The sequence below is a fragment of the Pleurodeles waltl genome, chromosome 3_1 (genome assembly GCF_031143425.1).
Source record: "Pleurodeles waltl isolate 20211129_DDA chromosome 3_1, aPleWal1.hap1.20221129, whole genome shotgun sequence".
NCBI classification, from domain to species: Eukaryota; Metazoa; Chordata; class Amphibia; order Caudata; family Salamandridae; genus Pleurodeles; species Pleurodeles waltl.
The window spans coordinates 1774045350-1774069434 of NC_090440.1; the positions used below are offsets into that span (position 1 = coordinate 1774045350).

The 24085-nt window shown below is 42.3% G+C and overlaps 1 protein-coding gene across 1 annotated transcript in view; it reads right to left on the reverse strand.

The window, feature by feature from the left end:
• The window catches only part of NCKAP1 (NCK associated protein 1), a 906912-nt gene that overhangs the window by 695183 nt on the left and 187644 nt on the right, over window positions 1–24085 (reverse strand). Inside the window, exon 6 of the mRNA XM_069225777.1 lies at window positions 22357–22447. Within this exon, the coding sequence (XP_069081878.1) occupies window positions 22357–22447 (91 nt within the window). The remainder of the gene's footprint in view (window positions 1–22356; window positions 22448–24085) is intronic.

The window sequence follows — 24085 nt, forward strand, 5'->3', positions numbered from 1 at the left end:
GAGGGGGTGCAAAAGGCACCAGGGAAACAAAAATATGGAATCCCAAGGATGCAGTGCAGACTCCTTGTACAGTGTCTCTGCAACTTCTAGACAGCCCATATCAGTGAGGAAGACTCAGATGGCCTCAGGTTGTACGTTCTACACAAACATATCAAACATATAAAGTGAGGGAAGAATATGATCTAGAAACAGACCTGCAAGCAGAAATGCCAAGCAGCAGAGTGAGTATTTGGTCAGTTCTTTGTGTTCAGGAACAGCTCTGGCTAAATTTAGAACATTGCTAGAAACCAGACATGGATGATTCCACTAAGGGGTTTCTGTAGCACAGCTAAGGAGATTGCTTCAGTGGCGTGGAAGTGAATATGGTTTTGCTCTGTGCAGGAAACCATCCTCTACTGTTGCATTTAACATGTCCTTTGAGAGAATCTCATTCATACTATTTTATCTCACTTCACACCTCAGCTAATCTCACATTCATGTGGAAGGGAAGAGCAGCAGTAAATGGCCTTTTCCCCAATGTGGTTGGTAGGTTACTCTGACAGGGCAAGGGTAAAAAGCCAAGTGACCCTCAAAAGAATCTGCCTCCAGGCACCACTTTCTTGTTGATGAATAGGTCAACCTGTTGGAATGGGGTTGTGGAGGCACACCAAGCCCACCAAAACGTGGTGCATTGCTGCAGCACAACCCCAAAAACGGCACCTGCAGTTGGGCTCAGAGATGTTTGGGCCCCCAAGGGTAAACACAGGGTCAATCAAAAGCAAGATGAAAGGAGAAAATGTCCCAGTTATTTCCAGAATAACGTTTGTTTACCTACAACTTTGATGTTGTCACATTGAATGTCAAGCCTACTGAATTTGGTAGTACTGTGACTTTGTAGTGTTTAAAATATAATTCTTGCTAAGTTTCCTTTTGCAGCCAATCATTCAGGAAAGATGCAGATAGAAATTATCTCTCTGCAGAGAAGGGGTAACCACTGCTAAGCACAATTAAATGAAGACAGTTCTCTTCAATGATTATGGAAACTCACTTTATGGGAAGTGTTATGTCCAGCAGTGTCGCTATTGTGAACTTGCATGTATGGATCTATTATTTTAAGTTATTATGCATAAATCGGTTTTAATCTTTGAAAGTGAAACCCCTACCTCAGGGTTTTTCCTGTAATGAACCACAGAATAACACTGCTTGCTCTTCTCCACAAAATAGTGGAAAATGTGACATCATTACGTATGCTTCCATGCTTTGTGTTAGCTTGAATTGTATTCAGTACCAGGAGTCACGCAATCCAACCTCCACCCGTCTGAGATTACACCACTTTATATTTCTGCTGAGATAACTCCAATCGTAACTTATGCCTGAACTCCAAACCCTAAATCAACAGGAAATAAACCGTAACCAGGAATTCATATTTCATTTTGATTAGTAACCAATTGTAACAAGGATGGATCTATACACGTGGAGCAAGATGGTAACAATCACTTTCATGTATGGGGAAGCTATCCTTTAGACATCCCATATACTCTGGTTTCTTGCATGGCTCAGCCCCTCTTCATTAGGAAAATCAGGATCATTTTGGTTTGCAGTAGTAATTTTAGCAAAGTTTGTCACCAAGCACCTAAAGAAGGTCCAGATGAAGCTATAGGTAGTTTCCTATTCATATGTTTGATACTAATTAATGTTTCACAAGAGACATCTGTTGAGGTTTTAACTTTTAGGACTTCTCTGGTGTTTAAAATTCTGGATCTTGCTCTAAAACACTTTTGGGCTATTGGTTTTTGTTGATGTCATTGGCCTCTTTTGACATCCAAAATAATGTTCTGACACAAAGTAGGTGTGTGTCCAATAGCAGATGGTGTGATATTGGGCTGTTTCTTCCCAAAGGGTAACCAAATGTATTGTTTAACAGTGGAGTCACCTAAACAGTCTTCCATGCCAAACCTGATATATACCCATGCATGGGGCCTTGTGGAACACCATTCAGGTGCTCCTGAAATCCACTCACCCACTGGCTACAGCAAATCAGATTTTATCAAGGCAAGCTATTTTTAGGTCCTACTGGCGCAATCAGGAAAGAGAGCTCAAGGTGTCAGAGAACAGGTGTTCTGTTCATTCAGAAAGTGAATGTGCAATAAAGGTGCATTTAAAATCATTTTTAACCTTGTCATATTTGCTGTGCATTCAAAGACAGGGGACAAATAGCTTACTTCCTTCTAACTAACTGCTGCTTATTTATTCTGTAGATTTGAGTTTACTTTTCTTTCAACTGACTGGAAAGTTAGTGGATTTTGTAGAGTGAACTTTTGCCAAACATGCTGGGTACACAACATTTTGATTTGTCCCATGCTCTTTATAAGAAAGCTTTGAACGTTTTTCTTCCTGACTGGTGACAGATTATTTACTAGGGTGTGCATGCAAATAGCTGTTTGTACTCTACTTTCACGACCACTATACATCATTTTATTTCGTCATCTTTGTAGAGCTCACACAGGGTGCCTTGTGTTTGCGAGCACAGTTGTTAGGACGTTTTTCACTTGATTCTTAAGTGTAGTTTTATTATGGGTTCACCTGCATTAATGGATCCCTTCGCCTGTTGTTCTGAGGATGTTTAGGTTGACTACACATCAGCAGTTTTTTTGTTTTTGGATGACATTTTAGGTTGCATGTGTATAGCATGCTTAATTTAGGGGTTATGAGGTCCACTACATTTCTGAACCTTGTTTAATGTCGTGAGCAGAAAATAAGTTGCAGCTCCGTTCTCCCTGAAGAAGGGAAAATTGTTGCCTGAAATGCACTGGAGAGGAACATGTATCATTATTCTGATTATGTTTACAACAGGAACAATGCTGTTGTGACTTCTCCTAAAAATAAGTGAACTAACAGTGTTATTTTTCCATTTTCTTCATCAGTTTGATGGATATAACTATTTCAGATTTTTTTTAAACTTATGTTTAAAATGAAGTGATAAACATTCATATTCTATGGAAAAGTTGGGAAATGAGATAAACTTATTGGGATATTCTCCTGAAGTGTGTACAGCTGGGCCTGTGTCCCAAGTGGAATAGAGCATCATTGAAAATAGATGGGCAGAAGAATTTCTTTTTTTTTTTTTAAATCAGGAAAAAAGGCGGGTGAAACTTACATAAGTAAGAATCATTACAACCTTCTTAGGAGTTTGTTTGTTGCGCTCATTCCAGACTTAAGAATAAATATGCAAAATAGCTGATCTATTATACACCCAAAACTCATAAGTTTAATTCTAGAATGTCTCCCTTCTGTTTGAGGTATAATAAAACTATAAGTTACGGCTTCATATAAGTGGGGCCTGTCCAAACCTATCTAATAGAATTTGTAATACAGCAGAGGGGATATCTGTCATGTTTATATCCCATCTGCCAAACTCTAAATCAGGCCCAAATTTTGCAAGTTTAAACAAGCATTTGCAATGTAATGGGTCTCGCGTTTGCTCGAGTTAGAGCTATTAGAGTTGTAAATTCCTAACTGGACTTTCCTTCCGACATACATTGAAAATGAAAAATAAACAGTTGACATAAGTAAGCAAATTCAAAGTGCGATGGTTGCCCTGAGTGTGAGCGCGAAGGAGAGACACAAAAGGAAAAAGAAGTTCACTTGCAGTCAAACGTAACAGCAAACGTGCAATTATTCATGTAACAAGGTTGATTGCCAAGACAGTAACGAAACTGCCCAAGGAGGAACAAACGTAAAGCATTTAACAATGACAACAAAGGATTTTTGAAAGGCAAGCCCATGAACGAGTGATAGTGATGGGTGTGTGGTGGGTGTGATTAAAAGCCCACAGATAGTGCCTGCGTGCTTGGCCTAAAAAAGGAATTGTATGCTCAAACTTCAAGGAATGATCAATTACAGATTCTTATTTATATTTCTCGTAACTAATTTTTTTTTACATGTAGTGAATATCCTCTCTAGGATAACACGAATAGCCATTTGTTAGTTTTGCAAAGCATATAAACAAACTAGATTGAGCTACGAAGAAATTATTTTTTATGCAATGTTGACTGATAGAACATTACACATTCCACAGAAATCATAAGTTTCACAAAATGCTGAAAGTTACAAATAAAATCTTTATACTTAAGGAATTAAGTTTGAATATGGAATTTGTGAAGACAAGGCAATTATCAATTAAATGGTCCACACACACACACAGATTAAATGAAAAAACAAAACAAAAAACACCAACAATCCCAGACACCATGCTTCCCACATAGGATTGATGCAGACTCATAATGTTGAATTAGTGCTTTGTTGCCATGCAAAGTTTCAAAGGAATGCGTTTCGGTCGCCACTGATAGCCTTGATCACACAATAGTTAAAGTGCCATATTGACACTTTTAAACACCTTGTGTAATCATGGAAATTGAAGAAAAGAACATGCACAATACTGCATTTAACACAACAATATGATTACACTTATTACAAAAAAGAAGAAATGAAAACCAAAATAACATTATTTGTATATTTTTGCAGCTATTAAAATAAAAATAAAAAAACCTTGACTGGTAATTATTACATTGTTGCTTGGATTACCCAAAATTTCATTGCTGTCTGCTAGTTTAACACCAAATAGGTTAATGCAAATTTTACCTCGCACATTATTTTAATCATCCTAAGCAAAGTAACTCACGAGTGCTCTAACATCACATTTCTTAACATGGTTGCTAACACAATTAAGCTCAAGTGAGCAATCATCATTGCATATTTTGATGCACATAAGCAAAGTATGACCGTACACTCAACTACATGTTCATTAAAAGCAACCTTATCCTTTATGATCCACTGTGCACTCCTAAGCAAAATATTACTATATAGTGCATGCATGGTTGTGTTGCATACTTAAGCTCAAGTGGGCGTGCTTACACTGGCATCCTTTAAATCTTTATTGTATTCCCATGATTATTTTGTATTGTTGAATTCATTTTTGCCTTACATTGCATTCCCATGATTATTGTATTGGTGAATTCATTTTGCCTTACGAGAGAAAGCTTCATACTGTGTGCCACTCTAGTGCTCCATAAGCATCAAGTAAATAAAAAAAGAAAAACTTACAATTACCTATGAAATGATTATTACTGAACCGCAATCTAAATTGCTTTCACTGAATTGTTTGACAAATTACAACCAAGTGTGTAGCTCCTCCTCTGCATTGAGCCAATTTGGGAAAACTGAGTCAAGATCAAGGCTATATCTGGTCTCTAGCCTCCTCAAAGCTTTCACACGATTAACCCCCCCCCAACCCAGCATGCTTGGCAGACCAGAATCGATGACAAAATCTATCATCTGCATCATATTGCTGCTGTGATATTCTGCACAGTCTCCCAAGTGTTGTAGTATACAGTACAGTACCCCCTACGTATCGTAGATTGCAACTAGATGCAAGTACATATACTGCAAAATCAGTCCTGCAGCTAAAAGTGCCCATAATCTTCCATGAAGGAGGTGTGATATTCAGAGCAGTTCAGCCCTATTGGGCACGTTCTATATTTTTTACATTCGTAAAATTCTTTCTTGGGAGTGTTGTGGAACCATTTTTGTGATGTCTCTGGGCACGTTATTTTAGCAACTCGGCCTGCTGCTTGTGCCCTTTAACCTAGTAACATTTTATTCTGTTTCATTTTATTATTTTAGAATCGGCCACATTCGTGGTGTTTTATTTTCTTTAGTTATTCTTTCGCCTAGGAAAGCATTACATTTCTTAGCACTCTGTGGTTTCCTCAAGGCGTTAGCGAGATAGGATTGTGGGCACAAGTGGTACATTGCACCTCTAAAATTCCCAGAAACACACGTATTTTTACGTGGGGATATTTTTACATCAGTTTTTTATTATAAAAACCCCTCCATGTCCCATGCACGTTAAAGGGAGGTTCCAGCCAGATCACCATGACCGCATGCTGTCTGACTCAGTTACAACTGCTTGCTGAGACCACCAGCTCCCAGGCCTACATGGTATGGTGTCTCTATAGATAAAGGGCATCTTCACCACTGTCATATTCAAGTATGGAAGGTGATGTCTTCCTGGGGAGAATCCTGAAGGGAGGAATAGGACTTACCCTGCTGTGCCCTAACATAGCTTAGGTAGAAATTCACATATATTGTACACAGTGACAGCATGGTGGGACTTTTCCTGTGTTTCATTTTCCTTTTCACCATTCTGCTCCTAGTATGTTTCATCATTCTAATTATTGCATTTCATGCCATTTTATGTAAGACGCAGCTGAGTCAATAAATCTTATTGAACCATTTCCTGCCTCTGTTCGTCTTTGCATGTGTGAGACAAATGTAACCAAGAGAAAAAGATGAGATCTGATCCACCACAATTTCCCTGAGAAGTCATCATGTAATGCGCCCGGTTGCTACTGCTGCTCTTGGGCAGAGATGAGACGCTAGCTGTCCAGAAATGGATTAGCCCGACACTTGTCACATGGTGTGGGACTAGACTCAGTTTCCCACATTTCAGGTAATGCTGCTGCCCAAATCCAGCAGCCTCATTGGTACAACGAGTGCCAACGCAACAGGAGTGAGCTAACTCTTTGCCTTAACTACATCCAGGCTGTTTCTGACCAGGGCGTCTCTCATTGAATGGGCCCTTCGATATATCATATGGTGATTTCTGGATACCAACGGACCAATAACTGGATCAGATCAAATGATATGCCAATTTGTATGCATAAAGAACGTAGTACAGCTGAGGGGATATCTGTCATGCTTGTGACAGAATATCCCATCGTCCAAACTCTAAATCAGGCACAAAATTTTGCAAGTTAAAAAAAGGGAATTTTCATATGTTCAAAGAATTAATCTGAATAAGAAATTCACGAAGACGTGGAGATATTTATCAGATGAATGACAATTTCTTTTTTATATTTCTCACAACTAATAGTTTTATTATCTGTAAAGAATATCCTCTTTAGAAAAAAAAATAGCCATGTTAGTTTTTCAAAGCATATGAACAAACTAGATTGATCTACAAGGAAATGAATGCAATGTTGATTGATAAATCATTATGAGTCCACAGAAATCATGAATTCCAAATTAACGGGGGGTGTGGCCAGGCAAGATGGCTGATTAGATGTGCCTCACCGAAGCTGCCGATCAGCATAATCCTGTAACCCCCAAGGTTACAAAAAGTTAATTCCAGGAAGCAATCAGTTGGGGGCTGTATTTCTCCTGAGTCGGGCAGCCAGAACTCTTGTAATATCGGCGACAGCAGGAGGAGTGGACCGTCGGGCATGGCCAAGGCCTAGCTAACTGGGCCTTTAGTGTGGAACTGCGTCCCTGGTCCAGGGACGAACTGAGGACAGCAGGCCACATGGAAAATTGATATCCGGCCCTTGACCACAAGGCAGTGGATACGAGGCTTGGAGAGTGCACATAGCCTAGAGCTTGACTTGGCGCACCGGGGCGGCACCCCAATGAAAAGTAAGCCAGTGACCGGAGGGAAGTGCAGCCGTGGCCGAGCAACCCTGGTGGATGGATCGAGATTCTTGGCAGGCGGTGACTCTGGGGATAACTGTGCAGAGGCCCATTCCTTCATGCAGCACAGCAGTCGCCATAAACAGTGGACGGTATGCGCAAATAGCACCTCAATGATAGAGCCACAGGGGTGATGGAGGCCAAAGGCAGCATTCAAGCATGCCAATAGGAGCAGACGCCCTGCGGCAAGCGATCCTTACATAAACTATGGGCTGATACATTTAGCAGCTGGACTCGGCGGAAAAACCTGCACCTGCGGAGTGTATAGGTGCAAACCTGGGCCCCACGGCCAGAGCAGTAGCAGTCCCTCAGGGCCTCCAGCAGAATTACTGGTCACCACAAGTGGCCCAAGAAAAGTCTGTTCGGCATAGTAGAATGGGAATTTCTGGGATCGCAGCCTGTGCAGACCCTACTTACTAAACAACAAGAATGAATGCAGCTCTCCTGGCCTCCCAACCAGGAACCCCATCAGAATAGAAGCCCCCCCCCCCAATCTATGGGACGAAAAGAAGGCAACATTGGGCTGCACACTATAGCAATGGTGCATATAAACTGATCAGGACACCAGGAGCCCACATACAGGGAGCTGGCTTCATGATCTCTTTTTTCTTATTCCTATGGCTTTTCAATGAGTCACAATTTTAAGTGCTACATGCAAATTGAGGGAGGTTCTATGGAGGAAGATGGAGAGGCCAACTGTGAGAGGTCCCTCTTGGAGGGGTCTCATGACGGGCACCAATTAGGGGAGCTACTAACACGAGGCACCAGCCTTCCCCAGGAGCTCCCACATCTGATCTGTTTGATGGGTAGGATTTAGGAAAGAGCAGTGAGGCAGGTACTGAGGAGGGCACCCTAGGCCTCTGATGTGGATGTGTGGTTGATGTCCCCTTTTGGACGAATTGCCCAAATAATGGTGGTTGGCAAATGCCACAAAGGTGGCACTAAGGTGGCTGCATAATGCTTTTGGCCCAGAGGGACGATTCGTCACCATACAAGAGGCGCAAGCAATGTTCAATCTAGGCTCACGTCACTTTTTAAATACGCGAACATGCAACACAGCGAGGCAACTGTGGCCAACAGTCTCAGAGGTGCCCAAACCCACACATACTTTAGTCACATTACGGGTGATGGCGGGGGAACAATGGTTTATCACACACTTGTAACGAGCACTACGCTTCGATAGGCAACTAAAATAACTGTGCATTGAAGGCACCTGGAAGCAACACAGCGAGGAACCCATTCCCCACAGGACTGGTCCAAGGTACATAAGGGTGTCTGAAGGGTGGTGGTATGCACTAGATACAGTACAGTATCATACACATGAAAAACCTTTCCCCACAGTGTCTCCACTCCATCCATCCATCCCTTTAGGGAGAAATGCTGCCATGCACAGGTGTCAGACTACATCCATATGGTATGACACTGTCCTGGAGTAGTGGACTGTTGCAGGGCAATTTATGGTACAGCTCAGGACGGCGACAGGAAGGGACATTCCACAAACAATGAACAAAAGCCTGCTGAGGCTCCTCCCAGAGAACCCAAAAAATGAAACTCCCTAGGTGCTATGCACTATTGGGCCTCACAGTAGCGAAAAGGCATACTGCAATTCGCTGGATAAGCCTGCGTCTCCCAACAAGAGAAGCTTGGCACAGGGACCTGGTGGAGTGGGCGGGGGCTGAGAAAGCGCAGGATATCCTAATGGCATGGGCTCTAATAAAACAGGTGCTACTAAAGCATATCATTCCAAGCCAGAAAGGCACAGATTCGGAGTCAGGCATGAGGGGGTAAGGCTACAAGGGATAAACATGTGGCTGGGAGCCCCACTACATAGCACTCAAATAATGAGGATTTCACACCTGGGCTGTATGAGATAAAATTAGTTGTGGCAAATTATACTCTCCATGGAAGTTGGGGAGGAAGGGGGGTGAGGGATGGGGGATGGTGGATGGGGGATGGTGCATAGGGGTTAGTTTGGTTTCCTAGTCGTTTAGATAAGGAGATGTCCATGATACGTGGCGCTTATATTTTGACCAATGCAAGGAGTTGACCTTTCAACTGATTTGAAGGATGGACATTTGTCACTGTTGAACGAAATGGCAAAGAAATATTTTTAAAAAATAATGTTTAACTGAATGAGCAAACTGCTGGAAGTGAAAAAAATAAAAATCTAAACGCTCAAGAAATTAATTTTGAATAGGAAATTTTTGAAGTCATGGCAATGATCAATAATATTATACATATATATATATATATTTTAAACAAAAGCGTCCTCTCTGTGAAAGCGCACTCCCACCAGGTTAATTTAGGAAAATCGAAATTCAGCAACTCACAGCGAATTCCTTTCAGTCTTTTCAAAATTCAGGCCTATATTGAAAAAACATCTCTGGACACGTGTTTCGGGGTTGATCCCCTCATCAGCAGAGAAACTAAAAAATATATCACCCTCGTAGGTGCAGCCATTGCTGGATGTGTTCCAGACTCTCATTCCTTCTAAAGACCACATACCTGGCTCGTTCAGCAAATTCAATTGCAAGCACCTGAGACTGAAAGGAATTCGCTGTGAGTTGCTGAATTTCGATTTTCCTAAATTAACCTGGTGGGAGTGCGCTTTCACAGAGAGGACGCTTTTGTTTAATATATATATATATATATATATATATAGAAAATGTCACTTACCCAGTGTACATCTGTTCGTGGCATTAGTCGCTGCAGATTCACATGCTGTGCACATCCCGCCATCTGGTGTTGGGCTCGGAGTGTTACAAGTTGTTTTTCTTCGAAGAAGTCTTTTCGAGTCACGAGACCGAGGGACTCCTCCCATTTCGACTCCATTGCGCATGGGCGTCGACTCCATCTTAGATTGTTTTCCCCGCAGAGGGTGAGGTAGGAGTTGTGTATGCTAGTAATAGTGTCCATGCAATGGAGTGAATACGTATGTATATAATGAATTTTAAAGTAATATATTTACAAATGTACAAATGTTCAAGATCTACTTCTAAACGGCTACAGGCTCCCGGGGAGGCGGGTGGGCGCATGTGAATCTGCAGCGACTAATGCCACAAACAGGTGTACACTGGGTAAGTGACATTTTCCATTCGATGGCATGTGTAGCTGCAGATACACATGCTGTGCATAGACTAGTAAGCAGTTATCTCCCCAAAAGCGGTGGTTCAGCCTGTAGGAGTTGAAGTAGTTTGAAATAATGTTCTTAGTACAGCTTGACCTACTGTTGCCAGTTAACACATCTACACAGTAGTGCTTGGTAAATGTATGAGGTGTAGACCATGTCGCTGCCTTACATATTTCGTTCATTGGAATATTTCCTAGAAAGGCCATGGTAGCACCTTTCTTTCTGGTTGAGTGTGCCTTTGGTGTAATAGGCAGCTCTCTTTTAGCTTTAAGATAGCAGGTTTGAATGCACTTAACTATCCATCTAGCAATGCCTTGTTTTGAAATTGGATTTCCCTTATGAGGTTTTTGAAAGGCAATAAATAGTTGTTTTGTCTTTCGAATTAGTTTTGTTCTGTCAATGTAGTACATTAGTGCTCTTTTGATGTCTAATGTATGTAGTGCTCTTTCAGCTACATAATCTGGCTGTGGGAAGAACACTGGTAATTCTACCGTTTGATTCAAGTGGAACAGTGAGATTACTTTTGGTAAAAATGTTGGATTTGTCCGTAGAACTACTTTATTTTTGTGTATTTGAATAAATGGTTCTTGAATGGTAAATGCTTGAATTTCACTCACTCTTCTTAGAGATGTGATGGCAATTAAAAATGCAACTTTCCACGTTAAGTATTGAATTTCACAAGAGTGCATGGGCTCAAAAGGTGGACCCATGAGTCGTGTTAAGACAATGTTGAGGTTCCATGAAGGAACTGGTGGTGTTCTTGGTGGTATAATCCTCTTTAGGCCTTCCATAAATGCTTTTATGACTGGTATCCTAAATAATGAAGTTGAGTGCGTAATTTGCAGATAAGCTGAAATTGCAGTAAGATGTATTTCTATGGAAGAGAAAGCTAGTTTTGTCTTTTGCAAATGTAGTAAGTATCCTACTATATCTTTTGCAGATGCGTGTAAGGGTTGAATTTGATTATTATGGCAGTAATAAACAAATCTTTTCCACTTATTTGCATAGCAGTGTCTAGTGGTAGGCTTCCTAGCTTGTCCTATGACCTCCATACATTCCTGTGTGAGGTCTAAGTGCCCGAATTCTAGGATTTCAGGAGCCAAATTGCTAGATTCAGCGATGCTGGATTTGGATGTCTGATCTGTTGTTTGTGTTGTGTTAACAGATCTGGTCTGTTTGGTAGTTTGACATGAGGTACTACTGAAAGGTCTAGTAGTGTTGTGTACCAAGGTTGTCTTGCCCATGTTGGTGCTATTAGTATGAGTTTGAGTTTGTTTTGACTCAACTTGTTTACTAGATATGGAAGGAGTGGGAGAGGGGGAAAAGCGTACGCAAATATCCCTGACCAGTTCATCCATAGCGCATTGCCCTGAGACTGATGTTGTGGGTACCTGGATGCGAAGTTTTGGCATTTTGTGTTTTCCTTTGTTGCAAATAGATCTATTTGTGGGGTTCCCCAAATTCGGAAGTGTTCAGTATTTGGGGGTGAATTTCCCATTCGTGGATCTGTTGGTGATCCCGAGAGAGATTGTCTGCTAACTGATTCTGAATCCCTGGAATAAATTGTGCTTTTAGGCGAATGTGGTTGTGAATCGCCCAATGCCATATTTTTTGTGTCAGGAGACACAACTGTGTCGAGTGTGTGCCTCCCTGTTTGTTTAGGTAATACATTGTTGTCATGTTGTCTGTTTTGACAAGAATGTATTTGTGGGTTATTATGGATTGAAATGCTTTCAGCGCTAGAAATACCGCTAACAGTTCTAAGTGATTTATATGAAACTGTCTTTGCTGTATGTCCCATTGTCCTTGGATGCTGTGCTGATTGAGGTGTGCTCCCCACCCTGTCATGGATGCATCTGTCGTTATCACGTATTGTGGCACTGGGTCTTGAAAAGGCCGCCCTTGGTTTAAATTTATACTGTTCCATCATTGAAGTGAGATGTATGTTTGGCGGTCTATCAACACCAGATCTAGAAGTTGACCCTGTGCTTGTGACCATTGTGCTGCTAGGCACTGTTGTAAGGGCCGCATGTGCAGCCTTGCATTTGGGACAATGGCTATGCATGAAGACATCATGCCTAGCAGTTTCATTACCATTTTGACCTGTATCTTTTGTTTTGGATACAGGCTTGTATTACATTGTGAAATGTTTGGACTCTTTGTGGACTTGGAGTGGCAATCCCTTTTACTGTGTTGATTGTTGCCCCTAGGTATTGCTGTGTTTGACACGGCAGAAGGTGTGACTTTGGGTGGTTGATTGAGAAACCTAGTTTGTGTAGGGTTTCTAGGACATATTTTGTGTGTTGTGAACACTGTATTTGCGTGTTGGTTTTGATTAACCAATCGTCTAGGTACGGGAACACATGTATTTGCTGCCTTCTGATATGTGCAGCTACTACAGCCAGACATTTTGTAAAAACTCTTGGCGCAGTTGTTAGTCCGAATGGCAACACTTTGAATTGGTAATGTATCCCTTGGAATACAAACCTTAGGTACTTTCTGTGTGAAGGATGTATTGGTATATGGAAATATGCATCCTTTAGATCCAGTGATGTCATGTAGTCTTGTTGTTTGATTACTTCTTGTAATGTAACCATGTGAAAGTGGTCTGATTTGATGTATGTATTTAATGTTCTGAGATCTAGTATAGGTCTTAGACTTTTTTTTTTTTTTGGGTATTAGAAAATACAGTGAGTAAACTACTGTGTTTAATTCTTGTTTTGGTACTAATTCTATTGCTTCTTTTTGGAGCAATGCTTGAACTTCTAATCCTAGAAGATCTATATGTTGTTTTGACATACTGTGTGTTTTCGGTGGGACTGTTGGAGGGAATTTGAGAAATTCTATGCAATAACCATGCTGGATAATTGCTAGTACCCAAGTATCTGTTGTTATCTCCTCCCAATGTTTGTAAAATTGGCTTAGTCTCCCCCCCACAGGTGTTATGTGATGGGGATGTGTGATTTGTAAGTCACTGCTTATTTTGAGGAGTTTTGGGGCTTTGGAACTTTCCTCTATTTTTCTGGAATTGTCCCCCTCTATATTGCCCCCGAAAACCTCCCCGCTGATATTGGCTTTGGTAAGTGGGCCTTGTTTGTGATGTTGTGGTTTCTGTAGGTTGCCTTCGAAACCCTCCCCTAAAAGGTGTTTTGCGAAATGTGCCTCTGCTCTGCGGGGAGTAGAGTGCGCCCATGGATTTTGCTGTATCAGTGTCTTTCTTGAGTTTATCAATAGCAGTGTCGACTTCCGGCCCAAACAACTGCTGTTCATTAAATGGCATATTTAGCACGGCTTGTTGAATTTCCGGCTTGAACCCTGACGTGCGAAGCCATGCGTGCCTTCTTATTGTTATTGCAGTATTTACTGTCCTTGCAGCCGTATCTGCTGCATCCATTGAAGACCGTATCTGATTATTAGAGATACTTTGTCCTTCTTCCACCACTTGTTGTGCTCTTTTCTGGAACTCCTTGGGTAAGTGTTCTATGAAATGTTGCATCTCATCCCAGTGAGCTCTATCATATCTTGCCAAAAGTGCTTGCGAATTGGCAATGCGCCATTGGTTTACTGCTTGTGCTGCAACCATTTTGCCCGCAGCATCAAATTTGCGACCTCCTTGTCTGGAGGTGGTGCGTCCCCCGAGGTATGAGAGTTTGCTCTCTTACGAGGTGCCCCGACAACTACTGAGTCTGGTGTTAACTGCGTTGTAATATAAACTGGATCTGTTGGCGGTGGCTTGTACTTTTTCTCCACCCTTGGAGTTATGGCTCGGCCTTTAACAGGATCCTGAAAGATTTGTTTTGAATGTTTTAGCATTCCTGGGAGCATAGGTAGGCTTTGGTATTGGCTATGAGTGGAAGATAGCGTGTTAAACAAAAAGTCATCCTCAATTGGTTCGGAATGCAAGGTGACGTTATGGAAAGCAGCTGCCCTTGCGACCACCTGTGTGTGTAAGATGTACTATCCTCAGGTGGGGACGGCCTGGCAGGGTACGAGTCTGGGCTGTTGTCCGATACTGGAGCATCGTAAAGGTCCCATGCATCGGGATCATCTTGACTCATTGTAGTATGAGTCGGGGAGTGCATCAGTGGAGGAGTTGCTACCGGTGATGTGTGCACTGACGGTGGTGGAGACGGTGGTGGAGTTGTTTTCCTTGCTACCTTTGCCTGTGGCTGCTTGTCCTTTTCTTGAAAGGCAAGTCTTCTTTTTATTTTAATTGGGGGAAGAGTGGTTATCTTCCCTGTGTCTTCTTGAAAGTGGAGCCTTCTTTGAGTCTGGCTCTACTGCTTCAAGTTCCTCTCCGAATCTATGCTTTTGCATTTGGGAGGACAATCCTTGTTCCTCTGTATAGGAACCTGTTTTCGGCTCCGAGGCTGGATGTTTCGGAACCGAAACGTTTTCGAACGTCTTTTTAGGCTCCGAAGAAACTTTTTTTATTTTCGGCGTGGTGGTGTCTCGGTGCCGAACTTGTTCAGTGCCACTGTCCCGGTGCCGAAATTTCTATGAGCCGATGTCTTGGGTTCGAGATTGCTGTGTGGCGGTATCTCAACCGGAGTCGGATGACTTCGACACAAGCGTGCCCTTTTTCGGTGCCTTGGATCGGTCACCTAATTTTTGGGTTAAGCCATGGCCTGGTGGCGGTGGCGTCCCCTGGGCTTTTGTTGACTTCTCGTGAGTCTTATGTTTCGACGTCTTACTCACGGTTTTGGGAATTTTTTCGGCCTCGAGCTCTTCCGAGTCCGACTCGTGGATAGAGAAAGCTTCCTCCTCCTCCTCGAAACGCTCTTGTCCTGTCGGCGTCGACGCCATCTGCAGTCTTCTGGCTCTTCGGTCTCTTAATGTCTTCCTTGACCGAAACGCTCGACAGGCTTCACAAGTATCTTCCTTGTGCTCTGGAGACAAGCACAAGTTACAGACCAGATGCTGATCCGTATACGGATACTTGTTATGGCATTTTGGACAGAAGCGGAATGGGGTCCGTTCCATCAGCCTTGAAGTCACACGTGGCCGGGCCGACCAGGCCCCGACGGGGGAATCGAAAAAAAAAAAACCAAAGGGCCACCGGAGCTCTTCCAAATTCGGTGTCGATCTGTTGTAACTAACCCGATACCGAACGCAAACAATACCGACGTTTTTTCCGAGATTCTAACTAACTTTCCGACCCGAAACACGGAGCGAAAAGGAACACGTCCGAACCAGATGGCGGAAAAAAACCAATCTAAGATGGAGTCGACGCCCATGCGCAATGGAGTCGAAATGGGAGGAGTCCCTCGGTCTCGTGACTCGAAAAGACTTCTTAGAAGAAAAACAACTTGTAACACTCCGAGCCCAACACCAGATGGCGGGATGTGCACAGCATGTGTATCTGCAGCTACACATGCCATCGAACATATATATATATATGGAAAATGTCACTTACCCAGTGTACATCTGTTCGTGGCATGTGCATATCCCGCCATCTAGTGTTGGGCTCGGAGTGTTACAAGTTGTTTTTCTTCAAAGAAGTCTTTTCGAGTCACAAGATCGAGGGACTCCTCCCATTTCAGCTCCATTGCGCATGGGCGTCGACTCCATCTTAGATTGTTTTCCCCGCAGAGGGTGAGGTAGGAGTTGTGTATATAGTAATAATGCCCATGCAATGGAGTTAGTATGTATGTACATAATGTGCTTAAAAGCGTTATATTTACAATATTTCAAATGTACAAGTTTAATTCCAGTCAACTTAAAACGGCCACAGGCTCCCGGGGAGGTGGGAGGGCGCATGTGAATCTGCAGCGTCTCATACCACGAACAGATGTACACTGGGTAAGTGACATTTTCCGTTCGATGGCATGTGTAGCTGCAGATACACATGCTGTGCATAGACTAGTAAGCAGTTATCTCCCCCAAAGCGGTGGTTTAGCCTGTAGGAGTTGAAGTTGTCTGAAATAATGTTCTTAGTACTGCTTGTCCTACTGTGGCTTGTTGTGTTGTAAACACATCCACGCAGTAATGTTTAGTAAATGTATGAGGCTTAGACCATGTGGCTGCCTTACATATTTCTGTCATTGGTACATTTCCTAGAAATGCCACTGTGGCACCTTTCTTTCTAGTGGAGTGTGCCTTTGGTGTAATACGCAGTTCTCTTTTAGCTTTAACATAACGGGTTTGAATACATTTAACTATCCATCTGGCAATGCTCTGTTTGGATATTGGATTCCCTGTATGCGGTTTTTGGTAAGCTACAAACAATTGTTTTGTTTTGCGAAACTGTTTAGTTTTATCAATATAGTACATCAGAGCTCTTTTTATGTCTAATGTATGTAATGCTCTTTCAGATACAGAGTCTGGTTGTGGAAAGAACACTGGGAGTTCCACAGTTTGATTTAAGTGGAACGGTGATATAACTTTTGGCAAAACTTTTGGATTTGTGCGTAGAACCACTTTATGTTTGTGTATTTGTATAAAGGGTTCTTGTATGGTAAAGGCTTGTATTTCACTCACTCTTCTGAGGGATGTGATAGCTATTAGAAAGGCTACTTTCCAGGTTAAGTATTGCATTTCACAAGAGTGCATGGGTTCGAATGGTGGACCCATGAGTCGCGTTAATACAATATTGAGGTTCCACGAAGGAACTGGTGGTGTTCTTGGTGGAATGATCCTTTTTAGACCCTCCATAAATGCTTTTATGACTGGGATTCTAAATAGTGAAGTTGAATGTGTAATTTGCAGATATGTTGAAATTGCTGTGAGATGTATTTTAATGGACGAAAAAGCTAAGTTCGATTTTTGTAAGTGTAGTAAGTAGCTTACAATGTCTCTTGCGGACTCGAGTAATGGTTTAATTTGATTATTTTGACAGTAATAAACAAATCGTTTCCATTTATTTGCGTCTTGTAGTAGGTTTTCTAGCTTGTTTGATGACCTCCATACATTCTTGTGTAAGGTCTAGGTGTCCGAATTCTAAGACTTCAGGAGCCAGATCGCTAGATTGAGTGATGCTGGACTCGGGTGTCTGATCTGCTGTTTGTGTTGAGTTAACAGATCTGGTCTGATTGGTAGTTTGATATGAGGCACTACTGACCGGTCTAGTAATGTCGTGTACCAAGGTTGTCGTGCCCAAGTTTGTGCTATTAGTATTAGTTTGTTTTGACTCAATTTGCTTACAAGATACGGAAGGAGTGGGAGAGGGGGAAAAGCGTAAGCAAATATCCCTGACCAACTCATCCATAACGCATTGCCTTTGGAATGAGGCTGTGGGTACCTGGATGCGAAGTTTTGGCATTTTGTGTTTTCTTTTGTTGCGAATAGGTCTATTTGCGGTGTTCCCCACTTTTGGAAGTAGGCTTGCAGTATCTGTGGATGAATCTCTCATTCGTGGATCTGTTGGTGATCTCGACTGAGACTGTCCGCCAATTGGTTTTGAATTCCTGGGATATATTGCGCTATTAGGTGAATGTGATTGTGATTCGCCCAATGCCAAATCTTCTGTGCTAAGAGACACAGTTGTGATGAGTGTGTGCCTCCCTGTTTGTTTAAGTAATACATTGTTGTCATGTTGTCTGTTTTGACAAGAATGTGTTTGTGGGTTATTATCGGTTGAAATGCTTTCAATGCTAGAAACACTGCTAGTAATTCTAGCTGATTTATGTGAAGTTCTTTCTGCTGAGTGTCCCATTGTCCCTGGATGCTGTGTTGGTTGACATGTGCTCCCCATCCTACCAGGGAAGCATCTGTTGTGATTACGTATTGAGGCACTGGGTCTTGGAAAGGCCGCCCTTGGTTTAAATTTACAGGATTCCACCATTGAAGCGAGGTGTGTGTTTGGCGGTCTATCAACACTAGATCTTGAAGTTGACCCTGTGCTTGTGTCCATTGTGTTGCTAGGCACTGTTGTAAGGGCCACATGTGTAATCTTGCATTTGGGACAATGGCTATGCATGAGGACATCATGCTTAGCAGTTTCATCACCAATTTTACCTGATACTTTTGGTTTGGGTGCATGCTTTGTAGTACGGTTTGGAATGCTTGTACCCTTTGTGGACTTGGAGTGGCAATCCCTTTTTTTGTGTTGATTGTTGCTCCTAAGTATTGTTGTATTTGACACGGCTGTAAGTGTGATTTTTGATAGTTTAGTGAGAACCCTAGTTTGTGAAGGGTTTCTATGACGTATTTTGTGTGTTGAAGACACTGTTTCTAGGTGTTGGTTTTGATTAACCAATCATCTAGATACGGGAATACGTGTATGTGCTGTCTTCTGATATGTGCCGCTACTACTGCAAGGCATTTTGTAAATACCCTTGGTGCTGTTGTTATTCCGAATGGTAACACTTTGACTGGTAATGTACTCCTTGGAATACAAACCTTAAGTATTTCCTGTGTGAAGGATGTATGGGTATATGGAAGTACCCATCTTTGAGATCTAATGTCGTCATGTAATCTTGTTGATTGAGTAAGGGGATTACGTCTTGAAGTGTTACCATGTGAAAGTGATCTGATTTGATGTAAAGATTTAGTGTTCTGAGATCTAATATAGGTCTTAGAGATTTGTCCTTTTTGGGTATGAGAAAGTACAGGGAGTAACCCCTGTCCCTTTTTGATGACTGGGTACTAGTTCTATTGCCTCTTTTTGTAACAACGCTTGGACTTCTATTTGTAATAGATCCATGTGTTGTTTGGACATGTGTGTTTTTGGTGGCACATTTGGTGGTAATTGTAGGAATTCTATGCAATAGCCATGTTGGATGATGGCTAGGACCCACGAGTCCGTTATTTCCTCCCAATTTTGGTACAAATTTGTTAGTCTCCCCCCCCACTGGTGTTACGTGCTGGGGATTTGTGACACTGAAGTCACTGTTTGTTTTGAGGGGTCTTGGGACTTTGGAACTTCCCTCTAGTCTTAGGGAACTGTCCCCCTCTGTACTGTCCCCGAAAGCCTCCTCTTTGATACTGGCTCTGGTATGTGGGCCTAGTTTGTGAAGTTGAGGGTTCTGTTCTTTGAGCCCGAAACCCCCCTCTAAATGGCGTCTTCCTAAAAGTGCCTCTGCTCTGTGGGGAGTAGAGCGCGCCCATGGCCTTGGCCGTATCTGTATCTTTCTTCAACTTTTTGATAGCAGTGTCCACTTCCGGCCCAAACAACTGCTGTCCATTAAAAGGAATATTAAGCACAGCCTGTTGGATTTCGGGCTTGAATCCTGAGGTGCGCAGCCATGCATGTCTCCGAATTGTCACCGCTGTATTTACAGTTCTTGCAGCTGTGTCTGCTGCATCCATTGCTGAACGTATCTGGTTATTTGAGATACTTTGGCCTTCTTCTACCACCTGTTGTGCACGTTTTTGGAATTCTTTGGGCAGATGTTCAATAAAGTGTTGCTTTTCGTCCCAGTGGGCTCTGTCATATCTTGACAGCAAAGCCTGTGAATTCGCAATGCGCCATTGATTGGCTGCTTGTGCTGCCACTCTTTTTCCCGCTGCGTCGAACTTGCGACTTTCTTTATCGGGTGGTGGTGCATCACCGGAGGTGTGTGAATTTGCATTTTTCGTGCTGCGCCAACTACTACAGAGTCCGGTGTCCGTTGCTGCGTAATGTACATAGGGTCTGTTGGTGGAGGCTTGTACTTTTTCTCCACCCTAGGAGTAATAGCCCTGCCTTTCACGGGTTCCTGAAATATTTCCTTTGCGTGCTTTAACATTCCAGGTAGCATTGGAAGACTCTGGTACTGACTGTGTGGATGACAGAGTGTTAAATAAAAAGTCATCCTCGATTGGTTCAGCGTGCAGTGTGAAGTTGTGAAAGGCAGCTGCTCTGGACACCACCTGTGTGTAAGCAGTACTGTCTTCAGGGGGTGATGGTCTTGCTGGGTAACAGTCAGGACTGTTATCTGACACAGGCGCATAATAAAGATCCCGTGCATCTGGGTCATCTTGGCTCATGCTTGTGTGTGTTGGAGACTGCACCATTGGTGGGCTAGCGACTGGTGATGATTGCGGTGAGCGTGGAGGTGATGGTGGTGGAGTTACTTGTTTTGCCACCTTTGCTTGTGGTGGTTTATCCTTCTCATGGAAAGCCAGTTTCCTTTTCATCCTTATAGGAGGGAGAGTTCTTATCTTCCCTGTCTCTTTTTGGATATGGAGCCTTCTCTGTGTATAATCTGGCTCCCCTGCCTCTAGTTCCTGTCCGAATCTATGGCTTTGCATTTGTGTGGAAAGCCCTTGCTCTTCCGTGTATGAACTTGTTTTCGGCTCCGAAGCTGGATGTTTCGGGATCGAAACCTTTTCCACCACCTTTTTCGGCTCTGAAGCCACTTTTTTGTGTTTCGGTGTTACGATCTCTCGGTGCCGAGCGGTATCTCGATGTCAAGATTGTTCGGACCCGGTGTCTCGGGGTCGAGTCTTTTCTGTGCCGGTATCTCGACCGGAGTCGGATGACTTCGACACATGCGTGCCCTTTTTCGGTGCCGATGGACGGTCACTGAGTTTTTGGGTTAAGCCATGGCCTGCCGGCAGTGGCGTCCCCTGGGCTTTGATGAAATTTCCGTGAGTTTTGGCTGGGGCGGTTTTACTCACGGTTTTCGGTGTCTGTTCTGTTTCGGCCTCGTCCGAGTCAGCGATGGAGAAGGTTTCTTCTTCTTCCAAGTCTTGGTGTCCTGATGGCGCAGACACCATTGGAAGTCTTCTCGCTCTCCGGTCCCTCAGCGTTTTCCTCGATTGAAACGCTCGACAGGCCTCACAGGTATCCTCTTTGTGTTCTGGAGACAAACACAAGTTACAGACCAAATGTTGATCTGAGTAAGGATACTTGTTGTGGCATTTGGGGCAGAAGCGGAATGGGGTCCGTTCCACTAGTCTTGTCGACGCACGTGGTGTGCCGACCAGGTCCCGCCGGGGAACAGAAACCCCAAAGGGCCACTGGAGCTCTTCAAAATTCAGTGTTGATCTGTGTTAACTAACCCGATACTGAACGCAAACAATACCGTCAAATTTTTCCGATATCTAACTAATCTTCCGAACCAAAACACGGAGCGTAGAGGAACATGTCCGAACCCGATGGCAGAAAGAAAACAATCTAAGATGGAGTCGACGCCCATGCGCAATGGAGCCGAAGTGGGAGGAGTCCCTCGATCTCGTGACTCGAAAAGACTTCTTCGTAGAAAAACAACTTGTAACACTCCGAGCCCAACACTAGATGGCGGGATATGCACAGCATGTGTATCTGCAGCTACACATGCCATCGAACATATATATATATATATATATATATATATATATATATATATATATATATAATGTAAATAAAGCATAAGCTCTAAGCTCCTTGGGGTTATATTTATAGTCTTTTTTCTCTTTTTCACCCAATAAACTTAAAGCGCTAATATTCAATGTCAATGCTTTAGTTCTGGGACTACATATCATCATCCAACAGTTATTCATTCTGTTCATAAATGGACATACTAGGCAATTTACGCTCATTCACATAAAGCAAATGTCTGTGACACCTTACATATAAAGCATCTATTAACTACCAACTCAGGAAAATAGTGAACTTGCTGCAACATCTTCAAGATGATTGGGAAATACAATGAATAGTGATACCATCACTTTCAAGGTGCACGGTTTCTATTAGTAAGCATCTTTACGTGTGCTGGGCATTTTGAAGTGCTTAATGAAAGTCCGGTGAGAATTAATTATGCTTACAAACAGTAATCAGTCAAGAAGAGCAAAAACTATCTAATATTAATACAAACCTTATTGTGTGGTACAAACTCCTCCATCATCTTCTTTAAGGGGTTCTCATAGTCCACAATCATCTGTCCAAGACGTGGATATTCTCGATCACTAAAAATTGAAACGTACAGTGTACATTTTAAAGGTATTACATTTTCAGCAGACATGTTTATTCATGAAGAATTTTACTTTATATTCTTATTTTCCATACGTACATTTATATATTTCTAATGCAGCATTACAGATTGGATTTAAAACAGCTTTTAATTTGGTACTCATTTCAAATTCATATCACAACAAACATTTCAACTTAAAGACACTGGTGCAATGCATATGAAGATGTATATACACTTAGGTATTCATCATAAATGACCAGATAATTCCAAAGGGGGCGGGACCTGAATTACCAATGCAGTTTGAATTTTAAGGTTTGCAGGAATACTGTAGTAATGTGGTATTTCAATAAGAGATCACACAGGCAAAGTCTCATGTTAATTTAACAGGGAACAACATGCAGAAACTGGCAAGATAAACCAGATGACTACATGTTATTCTGAAGAAGTTAACTTGCAGTTTGTGCTGGAGACCGGTGTAAAACCAATGGATGAACTGGGAAAGCAATTTATTTGTAGAAAGCAGACAAAATTCAGAATTTGATGTTTTCTTCTGTCATGTTTTTCCCTGATGGCTCAGTCCCTTCTGACTGCTAAATTTATAATGTTTGCTAGTTGTCCAAAAATACACCATACCCAGGGCCAACAACTGAACTGTAAGCATGTAATGATTTTTCTGTTCAATGATGCTCTTTAGTCTCCACAACACTTTTTGGATCGCCCCAACATCTTGACTGAAGAACCACCCTGAGCACAGCAACAATTAAGTCCTGAGTATAACATATGTACAGCAAAAAAACAAGACGTCCTGTGATGAGACTGACGATCTGTGATAAGAATATGCCTTCCTTATATCTACCAAAATTCCTTGAAAAAGCCCCAGGACACCACATCTCAAGACGGAGAAACCTGTTGGTTGCGACTCTTATGCAAAGATGCACGAACAAAAAAATTCAACCAGCAAACCTACTTGTTAGTCAGAATGGCTGACACTTTCAAATGGTCTCTTGATTGCTCAGCGTAATAACGCACGACATCTAGATAGTGCAAGCATCCCCGGTATTATACTTATTTTGATATGGCAACTGTGGAGAGGGAGCCACACCCACCAGGGGATTGCGCAAACACGCCTAGCCTCATTCACTAAGACAATCATTAGAATCACTGAACCCAGAGAACTCATGCTTTTCGCCACAACTGTTCTCATTAATTCAGTTACACTGCCCCTAATGATAAACACCCAGGGATAGTGTGCTTTTTATGCTTTCTAGGTTTGCTTGCTCAAGTAAATGAAAATTGTTTTGACAAACATGCTGTGCATTTAGCCACTGGCATCCTATTTACTGTTGTTGCTTATGTCCAAGCTTCTAAGTGGAGTATTGATTTCAGCACTGTGATCTGCTTTATGGTGAGCTTATTTTCATTACTCTCTAGTGTAATTAATATAACCTTTCATGAATAACTTAATAAGCCACCTCTATATTTAATCTGCAGATGAGTTTACACCAATACGTTGCATTTTTTTCAAATTTCAATATAAAATCTTTTAAGTATGTATTTATAATAAGGCTACAGTCAAAAAGTCCATTTTAAGTGCTGTTTACAAGAATACCATACTATAGAGGATGTGTCAACA